Source organism: Castanea sativa, chromosome 4 (assembly GCF_040712315.1).
Source record: "Castanea sativa cultivar Marrone di Chiusa Pesio chromosome 4, ASM4071231v1".
NCBI lineage: Eukaryota > Viridiplantae > Streptophyta > Magnoliopsida > Fagales > Fagaceae > Castanea > Castanea sativa.
In genome coordinates, this window is record NC_134016.1 from 28,226,636 (window position 1) to 28,252,544 (window position 25,909).

The 25,909-nt window shown below is 36.1% G+C and overlaps 1 protein-coding gene and 1 pseudogene across 1 annotated transcript; one reads left to right on the forward strand and one right to left on the reverse strand.

Annotated features, from left to right (window-relative positions):
* Positions 1-279: 279 nt before the first annotated feature.
* On the reverse strand, positions 280-13,237 carry LOC142630480 (putative terpene synthase 9; annotated as a pseudogene).
* Positions 13,238-15,403: 2,166 nt separating this feature from the next.
* On the forward strand, positions 15,404-17,763 carry LOC142632670 (uncharacterized). Its single transcript, XM_075807036.1, has 4 exons — positions 15,404-16,139; positions 16,344-16,466; positions 17,090-17,503; positions 17,600-17,763. Exons 1-4 carry the CDS (start codon positions 15,404-15,406, stop codon positions 17,761-17,763), a joined length of 1,437 nt encoding a protein of 478 aa, XP_075663151.1.
* The last annotated feature ends 8,146 nt before the right edge of the window (positions 17,764-25,909 follow it).

The following is a 25,909-nucleotide window of genomic DNA, read 5'->3' on the forward strand; positions in this document are numbered from 1 at the left end:
TTTTATTCTCAATGATAAAGATTACTATCCCTATTATAATCCCTATTTAGTGTACCAAACGAACCCTAAAGGTTCGTTTGGATACCGTTGAAAACTGAAAACACTTTAGCAAAATAATTTTTAAATGTGTGAATAGTGCCGTGTGACCCATTTTTAATGAAAAAGTTGCTGAAAAAATGGGTTTATGGGTCGCGTAAACAGTGCACGAAATCCATTGGAAGTGTTGAAACATGCTTTTCCAGAAAAAAGAAAAAACAAGACAGACGTTGGAAACGCGTGAAACACAGTATCCAAACAGATACTAAGTTTATTCAATAAGGATAGGTTTGACAATTAATGAGGTTAAGAGCTCTTTAAACGCCCCAGTAGATGTATTAATACCATCTCGGCCATACTGGTAGATGCATTGAGAAGTTCGCGCCATGTTTAGTGTCATCTTTATCATGGATTTTGGTAGGGAATTTTTCGCACTCTCTTCGTTCAGTTTTTTCCATGAATAGCTGATTAATTCCTTTATGCGATGTCTTGCTTCTACTTCAGATATGCCTTCGTGTACCATGTAGTACTGGATCGATTTTGCCACGTCACCTCTCTTGCTCTCGACCTTCGAATAAAAGAAACGCAAAATTTAGTACACTTTAGGAATTGATCTGAGTTTACTACTTCTAAAGCATTTGTGTAAATTCGTACAAAATTTTTTGTTTATTTTAGTAGAAGAATCTTTTTTTTTTTTTAATTTTATTTTACATACTCATTTTCAAAACACTTCACCTCAAACTATCTATTTTATACTACCGCTCTGTTTGTTTCAGCATAAACGTTTTCTGGAAAATGGTTCATTTTCCAAAGAGCATTTTCTAGAAAACTATATCATTTTCCAATGTTTGGTAACGACCTTGAAAATGAGCTTGATGATGTTTTCTAGTGTTTGGTATGCAAATTTTTATTTTTATTTTTATTTTTTATATTTCTTGTATAATTTAAAATATGTGTATTATGTAAACCAACTAATATAATCAATATAAGTAATAAAAAAAACCAAGAATGAATTTGGTTTTCATACTAAAATTTTGACAATAGATACAATTAAAATTAGTTGTCAAATTTTCATGATCTCTACCACTCATCTTGCTCAAATATATGAACAAAAACGTCCACACACACACACACATACATACATATATAAATATATATCAACTATTTGTCTATATACATAAGATTGACAAGGGAATACATCTTTAATAAGTACAAATAACAATAACTTTTAATTGTCTACTCTTTTTGCTGGTATACTAATTGTCTACTATGGTCAACCACAAGTTTTTAATATTATTCAAAATTGTGTATTCATATAATATATCTACATAATATATCATCACTACATAGTATCTGCATAATTTATCTATCAACGAAAAAGATTATACTATGTAAAAGCAATTTAGAGCCATATAGGCACTGTGTTTAAAATTTTCGTCTTTTACTTCATTCATTTATTCTTATTTTTTATTTTTTATATTTTAATTTTTTTAGCACTTTTATGTGCAAAAAAAACTTCTACCTAGAATCCATCAAACCAAAAATTTCTTAGAGAAAAAATAAAATCAAGTTTGAAATTCAAAGTAAAGAATTGAGATTTTGGTAGAGAGGAATGAAATAATTATCGCTTCAAATATGTTTTCTTTTACAAGTTGGTAGAGAGGAATGAAATAATTATTGAGCAATGAGGGAAAAAAAATCTACTCAGAGAACTATGTTATAAAGGGGAAGAGAAATATGGAGAGAAAGTGAGGGAGAGAGATCTATGGAAGAGGAGAGACCAGAGTTAGTGACAGTGAGGGTGTGAGGAAAGAAAAGAAAATAGAAGAGAGAAAGAGTGAGAGAGCGTATTGTGAGAGAGAGATTGTTTTCCAAAATTTTTTTTTGGAAAACAACCTATAAAAAACAAGCTTTATTTTTATTAAGATTTTCCATTGACTAAAGATAGTTTTCCGTTGACCAGTTTTTTTTTGTACTACCAAACACTGAAAAATGTGAAAAACTATTTTTACAGAAAGTTTTCTAGCAAAACAAACAGAGCGTACATTTTATTAAAATATCAATTTTCCTTTTTTTTTTATAAAAATTTGCTTTTCTTTCTTCACACTTAACAATCACCATCAATATTGTAAATGTAGTATTTTTATTTTTTTATTATACAAGCACTGATGTAAATACTAATACTGTAAACATATTGCACCAGGCATACCTCCCAAGTTGCCAAATCGTTACTAAGACGAGCTATGAGGGACGACCAATATAACAGTTCTGAACCATTCTTTAAAAAAATGAAGCGAACTTTCTGTCAACGTGAACCCTTGGAGAATATATGCATGGATAGCCGCTGCATAAGCACCAACTGATATACATGAATTTTCTAGATACTCGTTCACTGGTGGAATGTATCCACTGCGAAACCACCGTGCCTCTATTAGATGTGATCTACAAAGATTTGCCCACTGCCATGAAAACATAATGCACGCCAATCATGAAATTGAGAAATGCGGTTTTGTTAATTAATTGCACTTGTAAAGTTTATGTGCTGGTAGTGTCACACAATGAGGTCAAATTGCATTTGTCATATGTACATGTATAATATAGTCAAATAGCAGACAAAGTTTGGATACAGATTTAGTTGTTATCAAAAAACAAAAAATACTGGATACAAATTTAGTTCTAGCTAATGGTTACAACTTACAACTCTACTTCATAAATTTTTGATAGATGTGAATTTTGACAAATCTACCATTGAATTACATTTTCTTCTTATATCTTCCATACTTGCAAATTTTCAGAAAATAAAAAATTAATAGTTATGTTATCAATCAAATATTTAAATTGAAGGAAAAATTCTGGTTTTGTATCTCATACAAAACCCACAGCGGAAGCAACGAACTAGGATCTATTTCATTCATGATTGATAACGTACACTATGTAAATTACAGAATTTAAGAACAAGATAGCGTACCTTGATGTGGAGAAATTCAAAACAAAGATTGAAAGCACTTGGGAACACTTTTAATCTTCACTCCAATTCCACTTTACGCCCAAGATGTGTGGTCTCTCAATCAGTTTTTCAAAGGGAGAATGAAAGTGTGTCTCACACTCTCTCACACACCGTTTTTTTTTTTTTTTTTAATCTCTTCTAAATAAAAATTCTGTATGTTTCTCCCTTTATAACTAACTGATTGTCTAATTGGGCTGGCCTATTGGGCCTTTCCAATTGGGTTTTAGTGTGTGGCTTGGAGTGGGACCAAAAGGGACCAATAAGACACTAGCTCCAATGGGCCTTGGACTTTTCCGTCAACTCTTGACAAGTTCAAAGTTACCATTAATTATATTTAATACCACTATATAAATATAATTGCACTCTAGGCCTTATTAATAAATTATATCCCAAGACTTTATTATACACGTAACCCCTTCATAAAATATTCGTAGTAACACAAAGTCATAAATGTAGACTGCCATTTTGTAAATTACTACATCTTATCCTTGAGTACTCAGTTTAATTCTTTAAAGTTATTCATTATATATTTATGAAATCCAATTTCATAAATATATATACTTTAGTAATTTCTTACTAAAGTGGTTAGGCCTAACTCTCTGAATAACTGAAACCATTAAACTTATCTCAAGGGAATATTTTATATCTCCATCAAGAGACTATGAATTCCATCTTGAGAATATGTGTTCCATCAACACTAAATGTGGCTGCCCAACATACTGAGGTTTTGACCGTCATTTCAGGTCTCACTCCTGATATATCAAAGCAACCTACACTTCATGATCAGGTCCATTATTCTCTCAGGATTAAGAGTTCATGCAAATAGAAGTCGTGAGATTTATTATTCATTTGACAGTCGTTAGGAGAATAATAAATCTCACAGCGGTCCAGTTCAATATGTCTTAACTCTTAAAACATATCAACATATCAACTAGAAGTCTCCACTTCCATGATCAAGACAAATCATCTTAGTTGACACGTTATAGTCTTCGCAGATGAAATGCCCAATTTCATCACCGACTACGAACTATAAATTCTGAGTTTACAAAGAACTTGTGATTTACATCTTCTGTGACTTTTCACATAAATCACATACAATGCATCTCATGGACTATATGATAATGTCCCATATTCATGTTATCATTATTTTAGATAATAATAAAAAAACTTTATCAATCACAATATTAAGTCATACATCATGTTTTACATAATGTCATACATAATATCATACATAGCATCATACAATAGAATTTAAGGGCACTAATCCTAACAATCTCCCACTTGCCCTAAAGACTATTGTGCACCAATCTAACTCCCATTCCCTCCAAATGTGACTCGAAAGTCCTTTGAGGCAAGGCTTTGGTAAAAGGATCTGCTAGATTATTTGCACTTTCAATCTTTGCTACCACAACATCTCCACGAGTAACAATGTCTCGAATGATGTGGTACTTCCTCTCAATGTGCTTTCCTTTCTTGTGATTCCTTGGATCTTTGGATTGTGCAACCGTTCCACTATTGTCACAAAACAATGTGATGGGAACTTGCTCCATTCTCACAACACCAAGATCAAAAAGGAATTTCTTGAGCCAAACAGCCTACTTTGCTGCTTCACAAGCAGCAACGTACTCGGCTTCCATGGTGGAGTCCGCAATACAAGATTGCTTAACGCTCCTCCAACTTATGGCTCCACCTCCCAAGGTGAAAACACATCCTGAAGTGGATTTTCTGAAATCTAGATCTGACTGAAAGTCTGAATCTGTATAGCCAATGGGAATCAAATCCTCACTATGGTAAACAAGCATATAATATCTCGTTCTCCTAAGATACTTGAGAATATGCTTTACAGCTTGCCAATGTTTTGGTCTTGGATTTGATTGATATCGGCTGACCATGCCAACTGAATAACAAATATCTGGTCTAGTACAAAGCATGGCATACATAAGACTTCCCACTGCGGAAGCATAAGGAACTTGTCTCATCATATTTTCTTCCTCTTGAGTCTTAGGCCTTTGGTCATCAGACAGAGGAACTCCACGTCTAAAAGGAAGCAATCCTTTCTTGGAGTTTTGCATGCTAAACCGTTCTAGAACCTTATCTATATATCCATCTTGTGATAAGCCTAACATCTTATTCTTGCGATCTCGCCAAAGCTTGATCCCTAGAATAAAGTTAGCCTCACCCAAGTCCTTCATATCAAATTGGCTTGACAACCAAACTTTAACCGATGACATTACCCCTACATCATTCCCAATGAGTAGAATATCATCAACATAAAGCACTAGGAACATTACTATTTTATTTCAATGTCTTTTGTACACACATGGTTCATCAAGATTTTGTTTAAAACCAAATGACTTGATTGCTTGATCAAATCTGATGTTCCATGACCTAGATGCTTGTTTAAGTCCATAAATGGACCTATTCAACCTGCATACCATATGCTCTTGGTTCTTTGCTATGAAACCTTCTGGTTGCAACATGTATATTTCTTCTTCAAGATTGCCATTAAGAAATGCAGTTTTGACATCCATTTGTCAAATCTCATAGTCATAATGAGCAGTAATGGATAAGAGAATTCTGATAGATTTAAGCATGGCTACTGGCGAAAAAGTTTCATCATAATCAATACCTTCTTTTTGTGTATACCCTTTCGCCACTAGTCTTGCTTTAAAGGTTTCAACCTTTCCATCTATCCCTCTCTTTCTCTTGTAAACCCATTTGCAACCAACATGTTTAATGCCGTTAGGTGCCTTTACAAGATCCCATACATGATTTGAATTCATAGAATCCAATTCAGATTTCATAGCTTGGACCCAATGATGTGCATCTATATCATTTATTTCTTCATCATAAGTGTAAGGATCCGATTCAGCCTCTTTTGAGATAGCCTCATAAGTTTCTCCCAAACCTATGAATCTTATAGGAAGCCGAACAATTCTCCCACTACGACGAGGCACCTGTGTACTAGACATCTCATGAGTAGTATCTAGTGGTGTATCTAATACAGTCACATCATCCCTAGTTTCATCCATTGGTTGTTCAACTACAGGTTCATTCATTTTAGCCAAGACAACTCTACTTCTTGGAGTAAAATTATTCACATAGTCATTTTCTAAGAATTTGGCATTTGTGCTAACAAACACTTTATTATCCTTATGACCATAGAATAAACCTCCAACTGTTCCTTTTGGATACCCTACAAAAAATACCACTTCTGTTTTAAACTGTAACTTGTCAGACTTTCCTTTCAACACATATGCTGGACAACCCCAAATGTGGAGATGTCTCATACTAGGCTTACGCCCATTCCACAACTCTACAGGTGTTTTAGGAATAGACTTCGAAGGTACTAAATTCAGAAAGATACATTGCGAGGATTTAAGGCATATCCCCAAAGAAATTGGTAGAGTCGAATAACTCAACATGGATCTAACCATATCTAAAAGAGTCCTATTCCTTCTTTCTCTACACCATGTTGTTGTGGAGTTCCGTGTGCGATCAGTCAACTGGGATATAATCCCATTTTCAGTCAAGTAATCCTTAAAATCACCAAGAAGGTATTCGCCACCTCGATCAGATCGAATGGCCTTTATGTGTTTACCCAATTGATTTTCAACTTTAGTCCTAAACTCTTTGAACTTTTCAAAGGCTTCGGACTTTTGTTTTATTAAGTACACATAACCAAATCTAGAGTAATCATCAGTGAAAGTAATGAAATACTCATAGCCACCTCTTGCTTGGATTGACATAGGTCCACATACATCTGAATGTACTAGTTCTAGCAAGTCTTGCGCTCTTCTACCTTTTGCATTAAAAGGTCGTTTGGTCATCTTACCTTCCAAACAAGATTCGCAAACTGGAAAACCATCAAAGTCCATGGGCTGTAAAAGTCCATCTTTGATTAGTCTTTGAATCCTACTTGAATTAATATGACCTAAACGCAAGTGCCATAGATATGCATCACTAGTAGAAGAAAACTTTCTCTTTAATGATTTCACATGAGAGTTACTATCTAATTTAGAATTGTATAATTCATGCTTATCAGGAGTTAAAATATAAAGACCATCTACAATATTGCCAGAACAGATAAACATTTTATCCTTCTTTATTACAACATTGTCTTTCAGGATAACACAATATCCATGTTTACCTAAGTAAGTTGCAGAAATTAAATTCCTACGAACATTAGGTACATACAAACAGTCTTCTAATATTAAAACTCTAGACTTAAAACACAAATTAAACACTCCAACAACTTCAACCGGAATCTTGCTCCCATTAGCCAAAGTAAGAAATAGTTCTCCCTCATTCAACTTTCTGGTCTCCTGGAACCCCTGCAAAGAATTGCAGATATGATTAGTACAACCTGAATCCACACTCCAGGAATCTGTTGGATTCTGTACAAAACATATTTCAAGAAGAAATGAACTTTTCATACCCTTATTTTTGGCAGCCTTGAATATTGGACAATTCCTCTTCCAATGTCCTTTCTCACCACAATGGAAACACTTTCCTTTGGTTTTCTTTCCTTTGTTGGCAACCCCTAAGGCAATTTGTTTACCATATTTCTTAGTGAAGTCCTTCTTCTTCTTCTTCTTCTTACCCTTGCCTTTCGACTTAGGTTGAGAAGTAGAAGCCTCACCCACATTGGCTTCAACACTAGAAGTACCAAGGATGCCTTCCGCCGCCACTAACTCATTCATTAATTCAGACAAAGAATAAATCTTTTTGTTCATATTATAATTGAGTCTGAATTTCTTGAATGATTCTGGTAGTGACTGGAGTATCATATCCACTTGGGATTCTCCATCAATGTCGGCACCTAAAACTTCTAATGTGTTCAGATTAGCAATCATCCTAAGACAATGCTCTCTCACTGAACTTCCTGCAGCCATTTTGGTATTATAAATTTGCCTCATGGTTTCTTGTCTTGCAGAACGGCCTTGCTCACCAAACATCTCCTTTAGACTATGCATTATGTCTGAAGCAAGTTCTACATCCTGCATTTGATGCTGTAGAACATTTGAGATAGATGCTAGGATGTAGCACTTGGCCATCTCATTAGATTTCTGCCAACGATCATATCGTTATTTTTCCTCAAGAGGAGCATCTAATGAAGGAAATTTAGGTCATGGTTAAGTAAGCACATACTTGTGCTCTTCAGCAGTAAGAAGAATGTCCAAATTTCTTTTCCAGTCAACATAGTTGGATCCAGTCAATTTGTTTTGGTTAAGAATAGAAACAAGTGGGCTAAATGATGCCATGAAAAAATCTGAAAATAATAAACATGAATATAATAAGTAAATTGGACATTATCAATTTAGCATAAAAGCATATAATATGGAACCTTAATAAAACCATAAAATAACATATGCAACGACAACTCAATCTCATATTCAATATCCCTCAGCATAAAGTGAACATAAAATACTATGATTGATTGAGAACTATTCTCATTATTAGCACTATCATGATAACTCTTATCAAATACTAATAATATGTTGTTTTTCATTTAGCCTCTAAGTAATAATAGTAAGAACTCAGCATAGAGGATACTAAAATACTTAGTCTAGTGTATACCATTGTCTAGAATCATGTGTAACCACATCTCATCCCTTTAACAGGCTTATTTTGTAGTACCATAATAAAACACCCTCCGCATGGAATGCAAAGCTCGAAGCTAAGACAAGGTGTTTATCAAACCACTATAAACCAAGAAATTCAATCTTGTAGGACCATGAAATAAATACTCTCCGCATGGAATGCTAAGCTCGAGGCAAAGACAAAGTATATATTTCACACTACTATGAACCAACAATGGAGGCCGTGAGATCCAATCCTTGAATCTCTCTCCCACTAGATATTTTAAAATAAAGGTTTTTGAGATCAAGAACCATAATAATGCTAGACACGTTGAAAAAATAATCCTAATTTAATTAGGAATAAATTTCATTAAACTAGCATTAATATATATAAATATATATAACGTAATAAAAAACCCTTATTATATATAAAAATTTATATTATATTATATATAATATAATATACAAATTAATATATATATAATATAATTATTACATTATATAATATTATATATATATATATATATATATATATATATATATATATATATATAAAGAAATATAAAAAATAATAATATATATATATATATATATATATATATATATATATATATATATATATAGTTGTCAGAAGGTTTGAATCCTCACGGATTCACTTCCTTCAAATCAAAGAAATGGTCAAACCATTGTCATGTAGTCCAAAAGGAGCAAGCTAGTTCAACAACTATTGCATTCAAAAGGTTTGGCTTTATGCATGATCATTAATGTAACCGTGGAGCATATTCAACCATGCAAAGAAATTAGTCAAACCATGCAATGGAAAAATCCAAGAACCATCCGTAAAACACATGCAAGAACCATTCACTCCATGCAATAAGACTCCAATCCATGCATTCAAAGGTCAAACGGTGCATTTAAGGCAAGCCATGCAATGGCATTCAAACAATGCAACGTTAATGCTTTATGGTAGTTATTGATGGATGAAGAAACTATTTTGAAAACTACCATTGCAATCCGTACATTCACTTTAAGGCACCACATCATTCAAACGCAGGATATTTTATGCAATCTCATATTCTTCCATTAACGATTATTGAATCTATGACCAATCCGTGCACATGTAGAACAATATATCACATATATTTATCAATGCATACAAGATTTATGAAACAATATCTTTATGCAGAAATTTAAAACACAAAGATAATGGTTTTCTTAAATTCTAAAATTTAATCACACGCAATACAATCATGATATGAAAACCTGGCTCTGATACTAATTGAAGGAAAAATTCTGGTTTTGTATCTCATACAAAACCCACAGCGGAAGTAACGAACTAGGATCTATTTCATTCATGATTGATAACGTGCACTATGTAAATTTCAGAATTTAAGAACAAAATAGCGTACCTTGGTGTGGAGAAATTCAAAACAAAGATTGAAAGCACTTGGGAACACTTTTAATCTTCACTCCAATTCCACTTTACGCCCAAGATGTGTGGTCTCTCAATCAGTTTTTCAAAGGGAGAATGAAAGTGTGTCTCACACTCTCTCACACACCGTTTCTTTTTTTTTTTAATCTCTTCTAAATAAAAATTCTGTATATTTCTCCCTTTATAACTAACTAATTATCTAATTGGGCTGGCCTATTGGGCCTTTCCAATTGGGCCTTTTCAATTGGGCTTTAGTGTGTGGCTTGGAGTGGGACCAAAAGGGACCAATAAGACACTAGCTCCAATGGGCCTTGGACTTTTCCGTCAACTCTTGACAAGTCCAATTTCATAAATATATATACTTTAGTAATTTCTTACTAAAGTGGTTAGGCCTAACTCTCTGAATAACTGAAACCATTAAACTTATCTCAAGGGAATATTTTATATCTCCATCAAGAGACTATGAATTCCATCTTGAGAATATGTGTTCCATCAACACTAAATGTGGCTGCCCAACATACTGAGGTTTTGACCGTCACTTCAGGTCTCACTCCTGATATATCAAAGCAACCTACACTTCATGATCAGGTCCATTATTCTCTCAGGATTAAGAGTTCATGCAAATAGAAGTCGTGAGATTTATTATTCATTTGACAGTCGTTAGGAGAATAATAAATCTCACAGCGATCCAGTTCAATATGTCTTAACTCTTAAAACATATCAACATATCAACTAGAAATCTCCACTTCCATGATCAAGACAAATCATCTTAGTTGACACGTTATAGTCTTCGCAGATGAAATGCCCAATTTCATCATCGACTACGAACTATAAATTCTGAGTTTACAAAGAACTTGTGATTTACATCTTCTGTGACTTTTCACATAAATCACATACAATGCATCTCATGGACTATATGATAATGTCCCATATTCATGTTATCATTATTTTAGATAATAATAAAATAACTTTATCAATCACAATATTAAGTCATACATCATGTCTTACATAATGTCATACATAATATCATACATAGCATCATACAATAGGATTTAAGGGCACTAATCCTAACATAAATTTCAAATTTTTGTAATCTTAAATTATGCATTAAAAATAGTTTTATTGATCAAATGTTAAATAACATTCAAATGACATGAAATTTGACAAACGTGTTAAGAATTTAAAAAAAAAAAAATGCAATCTAATAGTTAAAATTTCAAAATATGTAACTATATTAATTTTTTTAATGGCTTCTTCCAATTAGGTTGCCAAACTTTGTACTTAATAATCAATAATTTCAATTTTTTTTTTTCAATTGAAGTTTCATGGTATTATGGAATAAGCTTACCTCTTCCTTAATGTAGGGCAAAATATTCAAGTCTTGATGTTTGCAGACATCACATACCATTTCATTAACAAAGTTAAGAATCGCAACATAGCAAATCTTCATGTACTCGGGAAGGTTCTCCATTTCCCATCTGCTCAAAATATTAGAAATGGACAAGACAAAAAGGAATAAAATTTATTATCAAAGTGGTTTAGACAAGATAAAAGGAAAATAGTATCCTTAATATTCATGTTTATTTTGTACCGATTCACAGGATCAGTGAAGCTTTCAAGCTCATCTAGCAATCCATATACATTGTACATGTCATCAATAGTTGTTATTATGCATACATATTTGGTGAGGCCTATCCTGCACTTGGACAAGTGGAGAAGTTATTCCATGTTTCCGTTGCATATTTTTTCTTCCTCACATGAGGGTGGACCCCACAACCGTTGCATATTTCTTCTTCCTCACATGAGAGTGGACCCCACAAGTTGTGGGGTCCACCCTCATGTGAGGAAGAAGAAATATGCAACGGGAACAAGGTGAATTTTTTCGGACAAGTGGGGCTCAGAAATTGTCCCCATAGCCCCCAAATAATTCTCCACCAACCGGTCCCTTGAAAATTTTAAATTATCTTAATTTAAACCCCAAATCTCTCCACCACCTATCCCGTTACAAGTATTCCATTAAAATATAGAGAAATGCTCTACAACATTTTTACAGCAAAAAATCTTAAGTAGTAGGTTATTATTAATTATTATGAGCAAACAAAAAAATAATTTAAATTGTGAATTCAAATTATAACAAATAATAACTTATTATTACTTACTACCTATAACTTGTTGTGAAAATATTGTAAATATAAGTAAAATATCAAAGCAATTGTTACCGTTCTAACTCCTTGAGGTCTTGCTGATATACTGACTGCACTAAATTGTAATCTAACTTAGCCAGCTCAAGTAAATTTATGTTCTTTTGTACTATCCTTTTGATAGACATCAATGAAGTTTAGAGATTCAACTCTTGGAATCCTCCAATATAGGGCCATTTCAAGTGACTGTTTCACTTTCTTAGCTGAATAATTGTCCAATATTTTCATTAAAGAATCCAGGTTTTTCATTCTAAAATCCCTGGCTTCTTCCAAAATATTTTCTCCATGCATTCCGAGGTGTGTGGCTTCATACAAACTCAAAAGTCCCTCCACATCCCTGCTTAAGCTGTCCATGAATCTCCCATCACTACTTCTGAATTTGTCAAACACATCTGCTCACCACCATCACCCAAAAAGAAATTGTTTAATTAAAGCTACTTCGAACAAAAAGACCGTATATATACATTAATAACTACATGTATTGTTGTAACGTGCAAAAGAAGTAGAGCTTCTGTTGCATGCGGATGTTAACGTTGTGTTTGCTGCAAAATATTTGGATGTTTTTCATAATCTTAGGATCAGAATTCAGAATAAGTTGTTGCATAATTTTTGGATTAATTGCATTTGTATTTGCATTTTAGTAGGATAAGGGTATATGTTAGTTAAGTGTTTGGGTTGTAACGGCTAGTGGAGCTAGTTTATTTGAATAAAATGATCCGAAAAATTATTTTATGCAGAGAAATCTGTTTAGGTCAAAAATTCCTCAGCCAATCCTAATTTATTTTCAGTGTTTAATGTTTAAGATCAAGTTTTGTATGTACCAAAGTGGTATACCTGAGCTAATTGGGAAACCACGTTCTCTTACAATTCGAAAAAGCAATGCTGTCGTGTAAAGATCACTAGTGACATCTGGATGTTGAATACCAAGAACCTTTTCGATCTCTTTTTCAAAGTGGTAATCAACTCCTAAACGCTGCATTGAATCTATAAGCTTCATTAAGACACTAGGGTCTTTTGTGGATGTTAGCAAATTTTTAACGTCGTGCTTCGGCCCCTCAAGTCGTGTGGCATGGGACTCATACTGCAATACAACCATGTATTCATACAGTAAAGATGAATAGTTAGGGTGTCGTAATAAATGGGGAAAAGAAGTGTTATAATAACTGGACTTACTGAGTAAGGAGTGCTTAAGGACTCAATGAGTTTCTGGTCCTAAATACTTGGATGATAATTAGCTGATCATCGCGGAATCACTTGTTTGTCACTGAACTTTGAGATGATCATGAAGGAGGGTAATACTGATAGGCCTTTCTTGCATCTTTTACTTTGTTTCCTTGCTAGTACAAGTGTATTGCTTTGGTAATATAACGTAGATGCAGTGAGGCACGAGGGAGAGGAGTAAGAAATTACTAGTTCCATTAGGAAAATGTCGCTTTCTTGAACACAAGTCGATCGAGATGGAAACTGTTGGTGATTTTCCAAATATAAGAAATAGATTTAGGTTGGCTTGAGTTTGAGTTTGAAGCTTAGAATGATGATTAATATAAGGAAACTTCAGGGAGAGAATCCCCGATTTTAAACACACGTGTTTATGCAGGGCCTATTCATATTAGTGATCTATCAAACATCAACAAGCTGTATTCATGAGTGGGTCTTGCATCGGGTGCAATTCACCTATTTCATACAAATTATGCTGAAATACAAATTATACTTGTGTCATATAAAATGACACAATTTTGGCATAGTTCACCCACGTGGCAAGTTGTGAGTGATAAGGAGTGATGGTATCACTCATAACTCATCAAGTGGACGAGTTGTGTCACTTTATGTGGTACTAGCTTACTCATTTCATTTAAAAAAGTTTTTTACTTTTTTTAATTTTACTCTTTTTCTAAATTTTTTTAACCAATGGTTGGGATTGTTACAACTATCAATCTCTACCCTGATAATAACTGTATCAGGTGCAATAATATTGCCCCGATCTCAATGCTGGTGGAGGGCACAGCCTGTTGACATGGGTAGGGATTATGTTTCCTGAAGTAAAATAATTTATAGGAGACCATCCCTGGTATAAAACAAATGGAAAGTGTGCCGACTATTTGTGTCAATGATCAATCAACATCAACAAGCTGAATTCAGGGGTGGGGAATACAGCTAGTTGATTAGGGTATGAAATTGAAAGTTTCCAAGTCCAGGGACGGACCATCCCACTGCCCTCTGCCCTCTGCGTTTTTTTATGAACTGTGGTGACTGGTGTGTTGTGTTTGTGAGTAGTGGATTTTTATGAATTGGGAGTTGCGTGGACCTAGACTAGTTTGTGGCTTTGTACTGACTACTGTATAATTGAGTAATTGTGGCTTTTTGTCTTTTTGTGTGGACCGGTCACCTGTGTTAGCGTTCCAGTGTTTTTTTTTTTATCCGTAAAGACATAAAGTAGGACCATTACACTCAGACAGTAGGATGTGAGTACTGAATTGTGACAGTGAATTGGTGAGACTAGTCTTTGGGTAATGACTGTTTTGTGAGTACTGTGATTGTGCGACTAGTCATTGGTAAGTGACTTTTTGGTGAGACCAGAGTCTTTAGTATGATTATTTTAATTTTATGAAAAAAAATTTCTGTGACTTTGTGTGATATGGCTAATATTAGTAACAGAAGAATATTAACCAGCACCAAGCGGTGCTGGTTAACTGTAAAAAATAAAAATAAAAAATAAAAATTTGTCAAAAAAAGTCAAAAAAAATTTTCAAATAGTATCTACAAAATTGAAAAATTGTTATAAATTGAAAAAAAGACAAAAATTGTGTCAGAAAAAAGTAAAAAATTTTGTGCTTAACAGTCATCGTGCGGTGCCCGTTAACACAACCCTTAGTAATATATATGAACTTGTAAACTTTGTTTTTGTCACTTTGTGTGATGTGGCTAATATTAGTAATATATATAAACTTGTACTTGTCTGTTTGTGATTGTTTTAGTTTTAGATTTTTTTTTTTTTTGAGAAGTCCCTTTTTTATAGTTGGTGTATAAAAGTACGAAATATGGAAATAATGAATCATTTTTTTTAAAAAATTTGTAGATCATAAGTCCACTACAATATTAAATTTTTTGAAAAGAAAAAAACTAAATAATTCTAAAGCCATAACTGATGATGCAAGATTGCCAACCTCTAGTGTTTGTTTTTGAAAATCTCCAAACAGAAGTTCCAAATGTCACAATTGACGAAAGTACAAGTTTTGTGCGTGATCCTGGAATGTGTAAGCAAAAATGGGAATATGATGCTAATGAACGGGATGAAATTCGACGAGCTTACATTAAGCTTGGTTCATACGAACCTAAACTAGATGAGTACAAGAAAACTAAATTTGGAAGTCATTCTTGTAAATTTCAACATTCATGGTTTGCAATTAAGTCATTTAGTACATGGCTAGAATATTCACCTAGTAAAGATGCTGCTTTTTGTCTACCATGCTTTCTCTTTGACAAGCCAACCAGGAATTTTGGGAGTCATGTATTCACTAATGACGGATTTTGGAATTGGAAGAAAGTTAATGATGGAAATAATAGTTCCTTTTGGAATCATACGGGGAAAGAACCTAACTCTTTTCATAGAACTTCCGAGCAAGCCATGACAGATTTGATGAACCAGTCTCAACACATACAAAAGGTACTTGAAAATTTCAATTCTAATCAAATTGCAAGCAATCGATTGCGGTTAAAGGCCTCAATTGATGTTGTCAAAGTGCTTGCATTTCAAGGACTTGCTTTTAGAGGACCAGATGAAAGTTCTGATTCAATTAATAGTGGGATTTTTCTTGAAATATTGGATTTAGTGGTATCATATAATGAATATGTTGCAGAAGCAATAGAGAAAGCTCCCAAAAGTGCCTTTTACAAATCACCAAAAATCCAAAAGGACATGTATTTTCAAACAAGTTGAAGAAGGCAATTCGTGAAGAAATTGGTGATGCAAAGTTTTGCCTAATTGTTGATGAAGCTCGTGATGAGTCAATGAAGGAGCAAATGGCTATTGTTATAAGATTTGTAGACAAAGATGGTTTTGTTCAAGAACCTTTTTTTTGGAGTAGTTCATGTCTCCGATACTACGGCATTAACCCTAAAAGATGAAATATATTCTATCTTGTCATATCATAGTCTGGATATTCAAGATATTCGAGGGCAAGGATATGACGGTGTAAGCAATATGCGAGGTGAGTGAAATGGATTAAAAGCTTTGGTTTCAAAGTGAGTAGAATGTATTAAAAGCTTTGGTTTCAAATGATTGTCCATATGTTTACTACATTCATTGTTTTGCACATCACTTGTAATTAGCAGTAGTGGCAGCATCAAAAGAAGTTCTCTTGTTCAAAAAATTTTTAATAGATTATCTTCTATTGTCAATGTTGTTCGTGCTTCATGTAAGCATAATGAGCAACTAAAAAAAGCTTATAATGATCAAATTGCATATTTTGTTGAAATTGGTGAGCTTGAAACTGAAAGAGGACTTAATCAGATTAGCACATTACAACGGGCTGGAGATACTCGTCAGGGTTCTCACTTGAGATCGATTTCTAGCTTGATAAATATATTTAGTCCAACATGTGAAATTTTACTTAAGATCATCAAGGAAGGAAATACTACTTCCCAACGAGAAGCAACATACTCATGCTATCATGCTATGATTTCTTTTGAATTTGTGTTCATTTTGCATCTCATGAAAGAAATTATGAAGATCATTGATGCACTTTATCAAGCTTTGCAGTGTCAGTCTTAAGATATTTTAAATGCGATGAATTTTTTTTCATCCACTAAAGCACTTATTCAAAATTCAAAGATGAAGAGTGGGATAATTTACTTACCACTGTGAAATCATTTTGTGAGGCACATGACATAGATGTCCCAGATATAAATGCTCGTTATGTTGAGAGAGGAGGTCTAGCTCGTTATCAACAAGATGACTTCACAATTGAGCATCATTATCGGGTAGATATTTTTTATGTTGCGATAGATTCTATATTACAAGAATTAAATCATCGATTTAGTAAGCATGCGGTGGAATTGCTTAATCTTAGTTTAGCTCTTGATCTTAAACAGGCACGTGAGTCTTTTAGAAATATAGAAATTTTGTTGTTAGTAAGCCAGTTTTATCCGAAAGACTTCATAGATCAAGAAATGACACTTTTAAAGGCAGCAGTTGATCATTATGAGCACAATGTAGTTCGGCATCCAAACTTCAAGAAGCTATCAAGTATTTCTGAGTTGTGCCAATGGCTGGTAAAAACCCAAAAATCATTATTTTACCCATATATTTATAGAGTGATTACACTTATGCTTTCTCTTCCAGTTTCTACTGCAACTACAGAGCGAGCATTTTCAGCCATGAATATTATCAAGAATAGGCTTCGCAACAAGATGGAAGATGATTTTCTAATGGACTCTATGATTTTGTACATTGAGAAGGAGATTGCTACAAAATTTGGAATAGAATCAATCATAGACGACTTTTGAGACTTAAAAGAGCATTGAGTTCCATTTTGATAAATGTGTTGAAATGTTTAAGAAACACTTATTTTGTATGTTATACTTTGTCGACATTTTTATAATATCAAATGTTTAAGAAACACTTATTTTATATGTAGTATTTTACTGAATATGAAATAGATGTTAGTTTTTATTTTCATAAAAAAAAAAAAATGTTTTAAGCTTTGCCCCCCCCCCCCTCCCAAGGTTCGAATCCTGGTTTCGTCCCTATTTCCAACTTCATTTCATTCTAATGGAATTGATGGGAATAAAAACATAACTAAATTATGAAATAGTTAAATCATAAGAATAGTTATTACATTACTATAAACTAATGAATATCATTCTAAACTCCATTTCGACTGGTCTATTAGAGTGGAATATTTCAATTTTAATGTACTGTTTCGAAATTATCGCTATATATATATATATCAATTTAATATCAATTAATAGAATATCTTATATATTATACACTCAAAATATATTTAAAAATAAAATAAAATAATAAATTATAGTGCTGGAGAGGAAAATGAATGAAAACTTGATAAGTTCTTAAGCTTTTAATTTTTTAGAGAAAGAAAAAAAATATTAAAAAATAGAACATTGCTGAGAGAGAGAGAGAGGGAGGGAGTAAAATATCTTATAAAGTTTGCACTCAAAATATATTTAAAAATAATATAATACAATATAATAAATTATAGTGCTGGAGAGGAAAATGAATGATAACTTGATAAGTTCTTAAGCTTTTAATTTTTTAGAGAAAGAAAAAAAATAGAAAATTGCTACGAGAGAGAGAGAGAGAGAGAGAGAGAGTGTGTGTGTGTGTGTGTGTGTGTGTAAAGAATGGACAGATGAGAAAGAAGCAAAGAAAAGGCAATAAAAAGAGAGGAAGAAAAGTAAAACTAGTGGTACCTGACAATATGACATGGGCGAGTAGAGATGGCAATTTTTGCCCAACCCGCAGGTACCCGGCCCAGCCCGACTCTAATGGGCTTAATTTTACCCGGCCTGATAAAAAATAGGGTCGGGTTTGGGTTTAAAAAAAATAACCCCGAAACGGGTTCGGGTTTTTTCCAAAACCTGGCCCGAACCTGGACCCGACCCGGCTATATATATAGATAGTTACTAAATTACCCTCCTCTCTCTCTCTCTCTCTCTCTCTCTCTCTCTCTCTCTCTCTCTATATATATATATATATATATATATAGTTATAAACCCTAATTTCTTCTCCTCATTTCATTTCAACTGAGGCCACCTCTCCCTCTCATCTCTTCAGCTCTCAATCTCACTCCCTCTCAATCTCACCTCTGGCCCAACTACCCAACCTCTCATCGTCGTCCCAAGCTGTCTTAGCTCTCTCACTCACTATCTCACATGGCCGCCTCTCCTTCTTCATCTCTCAGCTCTCTCACTCACATGACCACAAGCCCACAAGCAGTTAAGCACATGCATCGATCTCTACTCTCTCAACTTTGTTTCGTCCTCGGCGTCACCAATCTCGCACTGTCACACAGCCCTCTGCCCCTCTCATCTTCCTCGCCCATGGCCTCACGGCCTCGCTCCACCTTGTTCTCCTTTTTTTTTCTTTTTTCTTTTTTCTTTTCTTTTTTTTCTGGGTTCAGTTCGTCTCAATCATGTGAGTTGTGTTTGTGTTTATGATTTCTGGGTTTGTGTTTATGTTTGTGATTTTGAAAGGGAAAATCATAGATCTGAAATTTGTGTTTGTGATTTCTGTGTTTATGTTTGTGATTTTGTTTGGATTTGTGTTCGTATTTGTGATTTTGGGCCGAAAAATCATAAATCAAAATTTGTGTTTCTGATTTTGGGTTGGGCTGGGCATGAGGGGACGGGGCCCAACGGGGTGGGTTTGGGGTGGAAAAACAAAACCCGTTTATTAAACGGGCTAGGTTCGGGTTACAGTAGCAAGTGCGCGAGTCGAGTTCGGGTATAGAAGAACCCGCCCCGAACTCAACCCGTTGCCATTCCTATGGGCAAGGGAGAAAAAAGTAAGAGTAAAAACAAAGTTAAAAAAGCAAATTAGCAGCAAAATATTGTTCTGGCCGAAATGCAAGTTTAGGCCAAAATTGGCTGAAATGGTTTGGAATGGCTAGAATGTACCAAAATTCATTAGAATTGAAGCCAAGGTGGAACAAGGGTGTTCAGTGTGCCAGACCTACCAGTTTCATGATTGGAATAGAATATTCTGGCCATTCTGGTAAGAATATAACAGAATTCACAACAATATTACAGTGCCTAGTATAGTTTATCAAACATGCCTTTAGGGTATGTTTGTTATATTGAATGAGAATTGCAACAAAAATATTAATCTCTATTACTGAGAATAAAATGTGTTGTAATTGAATATCTAAATATCCATAAGTTTCTCTAAAAAAAAAAAATCATATTCATAAGTTTGGTTGTGATTTGTAATATTAGAATAAAACTTAAAATCTATATTCGGAAATATTTTACTCATACAATTATATTTCATAAGAAGTAATATTTATTAAATTTGAGAGAGAGAGATGAGTTATGTGGGGACTAAAAGGACCTAAGTAAGTGTTTGGGCCTCGGGCTTTGTTGGTGGGCGCTAGTTTGTTTTAGACTAAAAGCCTCTTAGAACTGTAGCTTGGCCCATAAGTTGAGAGTCCGAGGATTCGTCCGAGGACGAATATCTCCTCGGAAAGACCCACGATGACCCTGGGATTCGCCAAAAAGATCAAGGCAGAGTTCTGAAAAAACCGTTGGTTAAGAGGGGGATTTAAGCACCCTCCAGACGCAACGGTGTGAGGGAAATATCTTAGAAAAAGGTTGCTACCTCCACATTAAAGACCCTGCACCTACCTCCCTGGCCGCATTAATGGGAAAATGACCCCTGAACAGTAGAATAAAACTTTCTAGCTATTATATAAGGACTTCAAGAAGGTGGTGGGGGAGATCAGTCAGGGAGCAGAAAAAGAACTAAGAACTGTAAATTTGGCATAAAAGAGAAACAATACATAAATCGTCCTCGGCTTACGTCCGAGGAGGTACCCTTGTCATATTTGTTTATCATTTGCAAAGATTGTGGCATTCTAGCCAGTTTATCAAGTTTCCAATACCCCTAAACTAGATTTCAAATCCACACTCTACAAATCTTATTGTTTAAGGCTCATTGGGCCTGAGCCCACGTCTATCTTTGGGTCCAGGTGCAATTGTGCGCTTACAATTGGCACCGTCTGTGGGGATCTAGTGCTGAAAGGAACTGGAACACTATGGCAGGCTTAGGCTCACACCATGCAGAATCTCAGGGATCGCAACCGGAGGATCTGTTCGAGCGCCTTGAACGTCGGAGGGATCGAGAGGGTAGCGTTCACACTGAGTATCCTAGGACGAATCGTACTCACACTAGAGGCGCCAGTACCGCCCATGAAGATGGTGCTAAAGCCATGCAGAAGGAGATTGATCACCTTAAGAAGAAGCTGCGTCGCGTCAGGCGGAGGCGTGCTTCACCCTCATCCAGTACCTCTTCCGGAAAGTCCCGGGGAAGTAGTTACAGTTCGAGGTCATGGTCGCCCCCCAGCAGAACATCCTCTTGTGAAGAGGATAGCCTATCGGGTCATAGGAGCAGGAAGCTCCCCTCCAGGGGTTAGGGAACGATGCCATGAGCCGGGCGTTACACCAACTCTCCAAATCCCCATTCTCGCGCAAGATTGAGAATGGGAGGCTCCCCAGGAGGTTCACCCAGCCCACCTTCACCATTTATAATGGCCGGACTAACCCGGTGGAACATGTGAGCCACTTTAACCAGAGAATGGCTGTGCATTCTCACAATGAGACCTTGATGTGCAAAGTCTTTCCTTCTAGCTTGGGACCTATTGCTATGAGGTGGTTCAACGGTCTCAAATCAAGATCTATAAGTTTGTTCAGGGAACTGACCAGAGCATTTGCGTCAAGGTTTATTACATGCAGCAGAGTTCCTCGATCGTTGGACTCACTGTTGTCTATGGCTATGAAGGAGGGCGAGACGTTGAAAGCATACTCCGACAGGTATTGGGAGATGTTTAATGAGATTGATGGTGATTTTGATGAGGTGGCGATCAATACTTTTAAGGTGGGCCTTCCAACCGATCATGACTTGAGGAAGTCCTTGACCAAAAAACCCGTACGGAGTGTACGTCGCCTCATGGATCGTATTGACAAATATAAAAGGGTCGAAGAAGATCAACAGCAGGGGAAGGGTAAGGCAAAGGTTATCCCGCAGGAGAGAAGCGATTTCAGATCGGACAAGTATCAAAACAACAAGCCGAGAAGAGATTACTCCGAGCAGTCTGGCTTGATGGCACCTCAGACAGTTAATACTGTTAGGATTAGTGCCCTTAAATCCTATTGTATGATGCTATGTATGATATTATGTATGACATTATGTTTGACATGATGTATGACTTAATATTGTGTATGATAAAGTTATTTTATTATTATCTAAAATAATGGTAACATGAATATGGGACATTATCATATAGTCCATGAGATGCATTGTATGTGATTTATGTGAAAAGTCATAGAAGATGTAAATCACAAGTTCATTGTAAACTCAGAATTTATAGTTCATAGTCGGTGATGAAATTGGGCATTTCATCTGCGAAGACTATAACGTGTCAACTACGATGATTTGTCTTGATCATGGAAGTGGAGACTTCTAGTTGATATGTTGATATGTTTTAAGAGTAAAGACATATTGAACAGGACCGCTGTGAGATTTATTATTTTCCTAATGACTGTCAAATGAATAATAAATCTCACGACTTCTATTTGCATGAACTCTTAATCTTGAGAGAATAATGGACCTGATCATGAAGTGTAGGTTGCTTTGATATATCAGGAGTGAGATCTGAAGTGACGGTCAAAACCTCAGTATGTTGGGCAGCCACATTTAGTGTTGATGGAACATATATTCTCAAGATGGAATTCATAGTCTCTTGATGGAGATATAAAATATTCCCTTGAGATAAGTTTAATGGTTTCAGTTATTCAGAGAGTTAGGCCTAACCACTTTAGTAAGAAATTACTAAAGTATATATTTATGAAATTGGATTTCATAAATATATGATGAATAACTTTAAAGAATTAAACCGGGTACTCAAGGATAAGATGTAGTAATTTACAAAGTGGCAGTCTACATCTATGACTTTGTGTTACTACGAATATTTTATGAAGGGGTTACGTGTATAATAAAGTCTTGGGATATAATTTATTAATAAGACCTAGAGTGCAATTATATTTATATAGTGGTATTAAATATAATTAATGGTAACTTTGGACTTGTCAAGAGTTGATGGAAAAGCCCAAGGCCCATTGGAGCTAGTGTCTTATTGATCCCTTTTGGTCCCACTTCAAGCCACACACTAAAGCCCAATTGGAAAAGGCCCAATAGGCCAACCCAATTAGATAATCAGTTAGTTATAAAGGGAGAAACATACAGAATTTTTATTAGAAGAGATTAGAAAAGAAAAAGAAACGGTGTGTGAGAGAGTGTGAGACACACTTTCATTCTCCCTTGGAAAACTGATTGAGAGACCACACATCTTGGGCGTAAAGTGGAATTGGAGTGAAGATTAAAAGTGTTCCCAAGTGCTTCTAATCTTTGTTTTGAATTTCTCCACACCAAGGTACGCTATCTTGTTCTTAAATTCTGAAATTTATGTAGTGCACGTTATCAATCATGAATGAAATAGATCCTAGTTCGTCGCTTCCGCTGTGGGTTTTGCATGAAATGCAAAATCAGAATTTTTTCCTTCAAATACTGTATTTCGAGAGCCGGTGCACCAGCTACTGAAGAAGGTCCGTAAGGACCCCTACTTCAGATGGCCCAGTAACATGGCGGGGGATCCAGCCAAGAGGAATCAAAATCTCTTTTGTCAATACCATCAAGATGTGGGTCATACGACCGAGAACTGTCGGACCCTCTAGAATCACTTGGAGCAGCTTGTTAGCGAGGGAAAGTTAAAGCAGCACCTGTACCAACCTAGCAGGCAAGGCAATCAGTCTGGCTCGAATAATCAGAGGAATAACTCATCTCAGCCTCCTTTAGGAACGATCAACGTTATCTTTGCTACGTTGGGCAGGACTGGCTCATGTCCTACCAGGGTGATGGCCATCTCGGACTCCCAAGCCGAGGAGGGGGGCTCCAAGCCGAAGAGATTGAAGCTAAATGTGCCTGTCTTGAGATTTTCAGAGGAGGATAAGGTAGGGACCATCCAACCCCATGACAACGCCCTAGTGGTTACACTAAGGATAGGGAATTATGATGTGAGAAGGGTAATGATCGATCAAGGCAGCGGCGCGAATATCATGTATCCTGACCTATTTAAGGGGCTAAAGTTGAAATTAGAGGACCTCACCCCTTACGACTCGCCGTTAATAAGTTTTGAAAGGAAGGCCGTTATTCTAAAAGGACAGATTCGGTTGCCCGTGCAATCTGGCTTCAAGACGGTTGAGGTCGATTTTATCGTGGTCGATGCATATTCCCCATATACAGCCATCCTCGCCAGGCCCTGGCTGCATGCTCTGGGGGCTGTTTCCTCCACCTTGCATGTTAAGGTGAAGTTCCCTTCGGGGGAGCGCATTGAAAAGATTCTCAGCAGCCAATTGATGGCCAGGCAATGCATATCAGCCGCAATACTGCATCAGACCGAACTACAGTCCTCGACCTCAGCTGTGAAAGACTTATAGCAATTAACGACTCTGGATGCGCCCGATGCGGTGACAGCAGAGGAGGCCATATGCGAAGACCTTGAGAATTTTTTGATATCGGATGATCCCGAAAGATTCTTCCAAGTTGGGATATGTTTACCACACCAGGAGAAGATGGAATTAGCGGAGTTTCTGAAGAACAACATTGATGTTTTTGCTTGGGACCCCTACGAGGCCCCGGGTGTTGACCCAAGCTTCATCTGTCATCATTTGAACGTCAAAGAGGAGGTGCTCAAGCTCAAAAAGGCTGGGGCTATCAAGGAAGTTTTTTATCCAGAGTGGTTGGCGCATACGGTCGTGGTCAAAAAGAAAAGTGGAAAATGACGAGTATGTGTAGACTTTACAGATTTGAATAAAGTCTGCCTAAAGGACTCTTTCCCGATGCCGCGCATCGACCAGCTAGTGGACGCCACAGTCGGACATCCTCAGATTAGTTTTTTGGATGCCTTCCAGGGTTATCACCAAATTCCACTAGCGGCAGAAGATCAGGAGAAAACTGCCTTTATTACTCCAACAGGGAATTATCACTACAAGGAGATGCCGTTTGGGTTGAAGAACGCCGGGGCTACTTACCAAAGGATGATGACCAGGATGTTTGAATTGCAGCTTGGAAAGACCATTGAAATATATGTGGATGACATGGTAGTGAAATGCAAGGCGATATCAGCGCACCTGAAAGATTTGGATGACACTTTCCAAGTACTTAGAAAGTACAAGTTGAGTCTTAATGCCTCGAAGTGTTCTTTTGGTGTGAGTTCTGGGAAGTTCTTAGGTTATATGGTCACTCATAGAGGGATAGAGGTAAATCCGGCACAGGTCAGAGCCATTCAAACCTTACAGCCACCTCGGAATCCAAAGAAAGTTCAAAAATTAACCGGAATGATCGCCGCTCTCAGCCAGTTCATCTCCCGGTCAGCTGATTGATGCAGGCCTTTCTTCCAACTGTTGAATAAGTGGAAGGGGTTCCAATGGTCCGAAGAGTGCGTTGTAGCCTTCCAACAACTTAAGGAATATCTTTCCCGGCCACCCATTATGTCTCGGCCTGAGGTAGATGAGGGTCCTATTTGCGTATCTGGCAGTGGCCGTCCATGCGGTCAGCCTGGTCCTTATAAGGAACGACGGTGGGGTGCAAAGACCGGTCTATTACGTCAGGAAGACGCTGAATGATGTCGAGGTGCGTTATCTGCTTTTGGAGAAAGCACTTCTAGCCATAGTTCATGCCACGCAGAGGCTTCCTCATTATTTTCAGTCCTACACCGTTGTAGTTTTAACCCAACTGCCTCTCAAGTCAGTGTTGCGTAGTGCCGACTATTCTGGAAGGGTGGCTAAATGAGGAACTATTTTGGGAGCCTTTGACATCAAATACAGGCCACGTACCTCGGTGAAGGGCCAGATTCTTGTA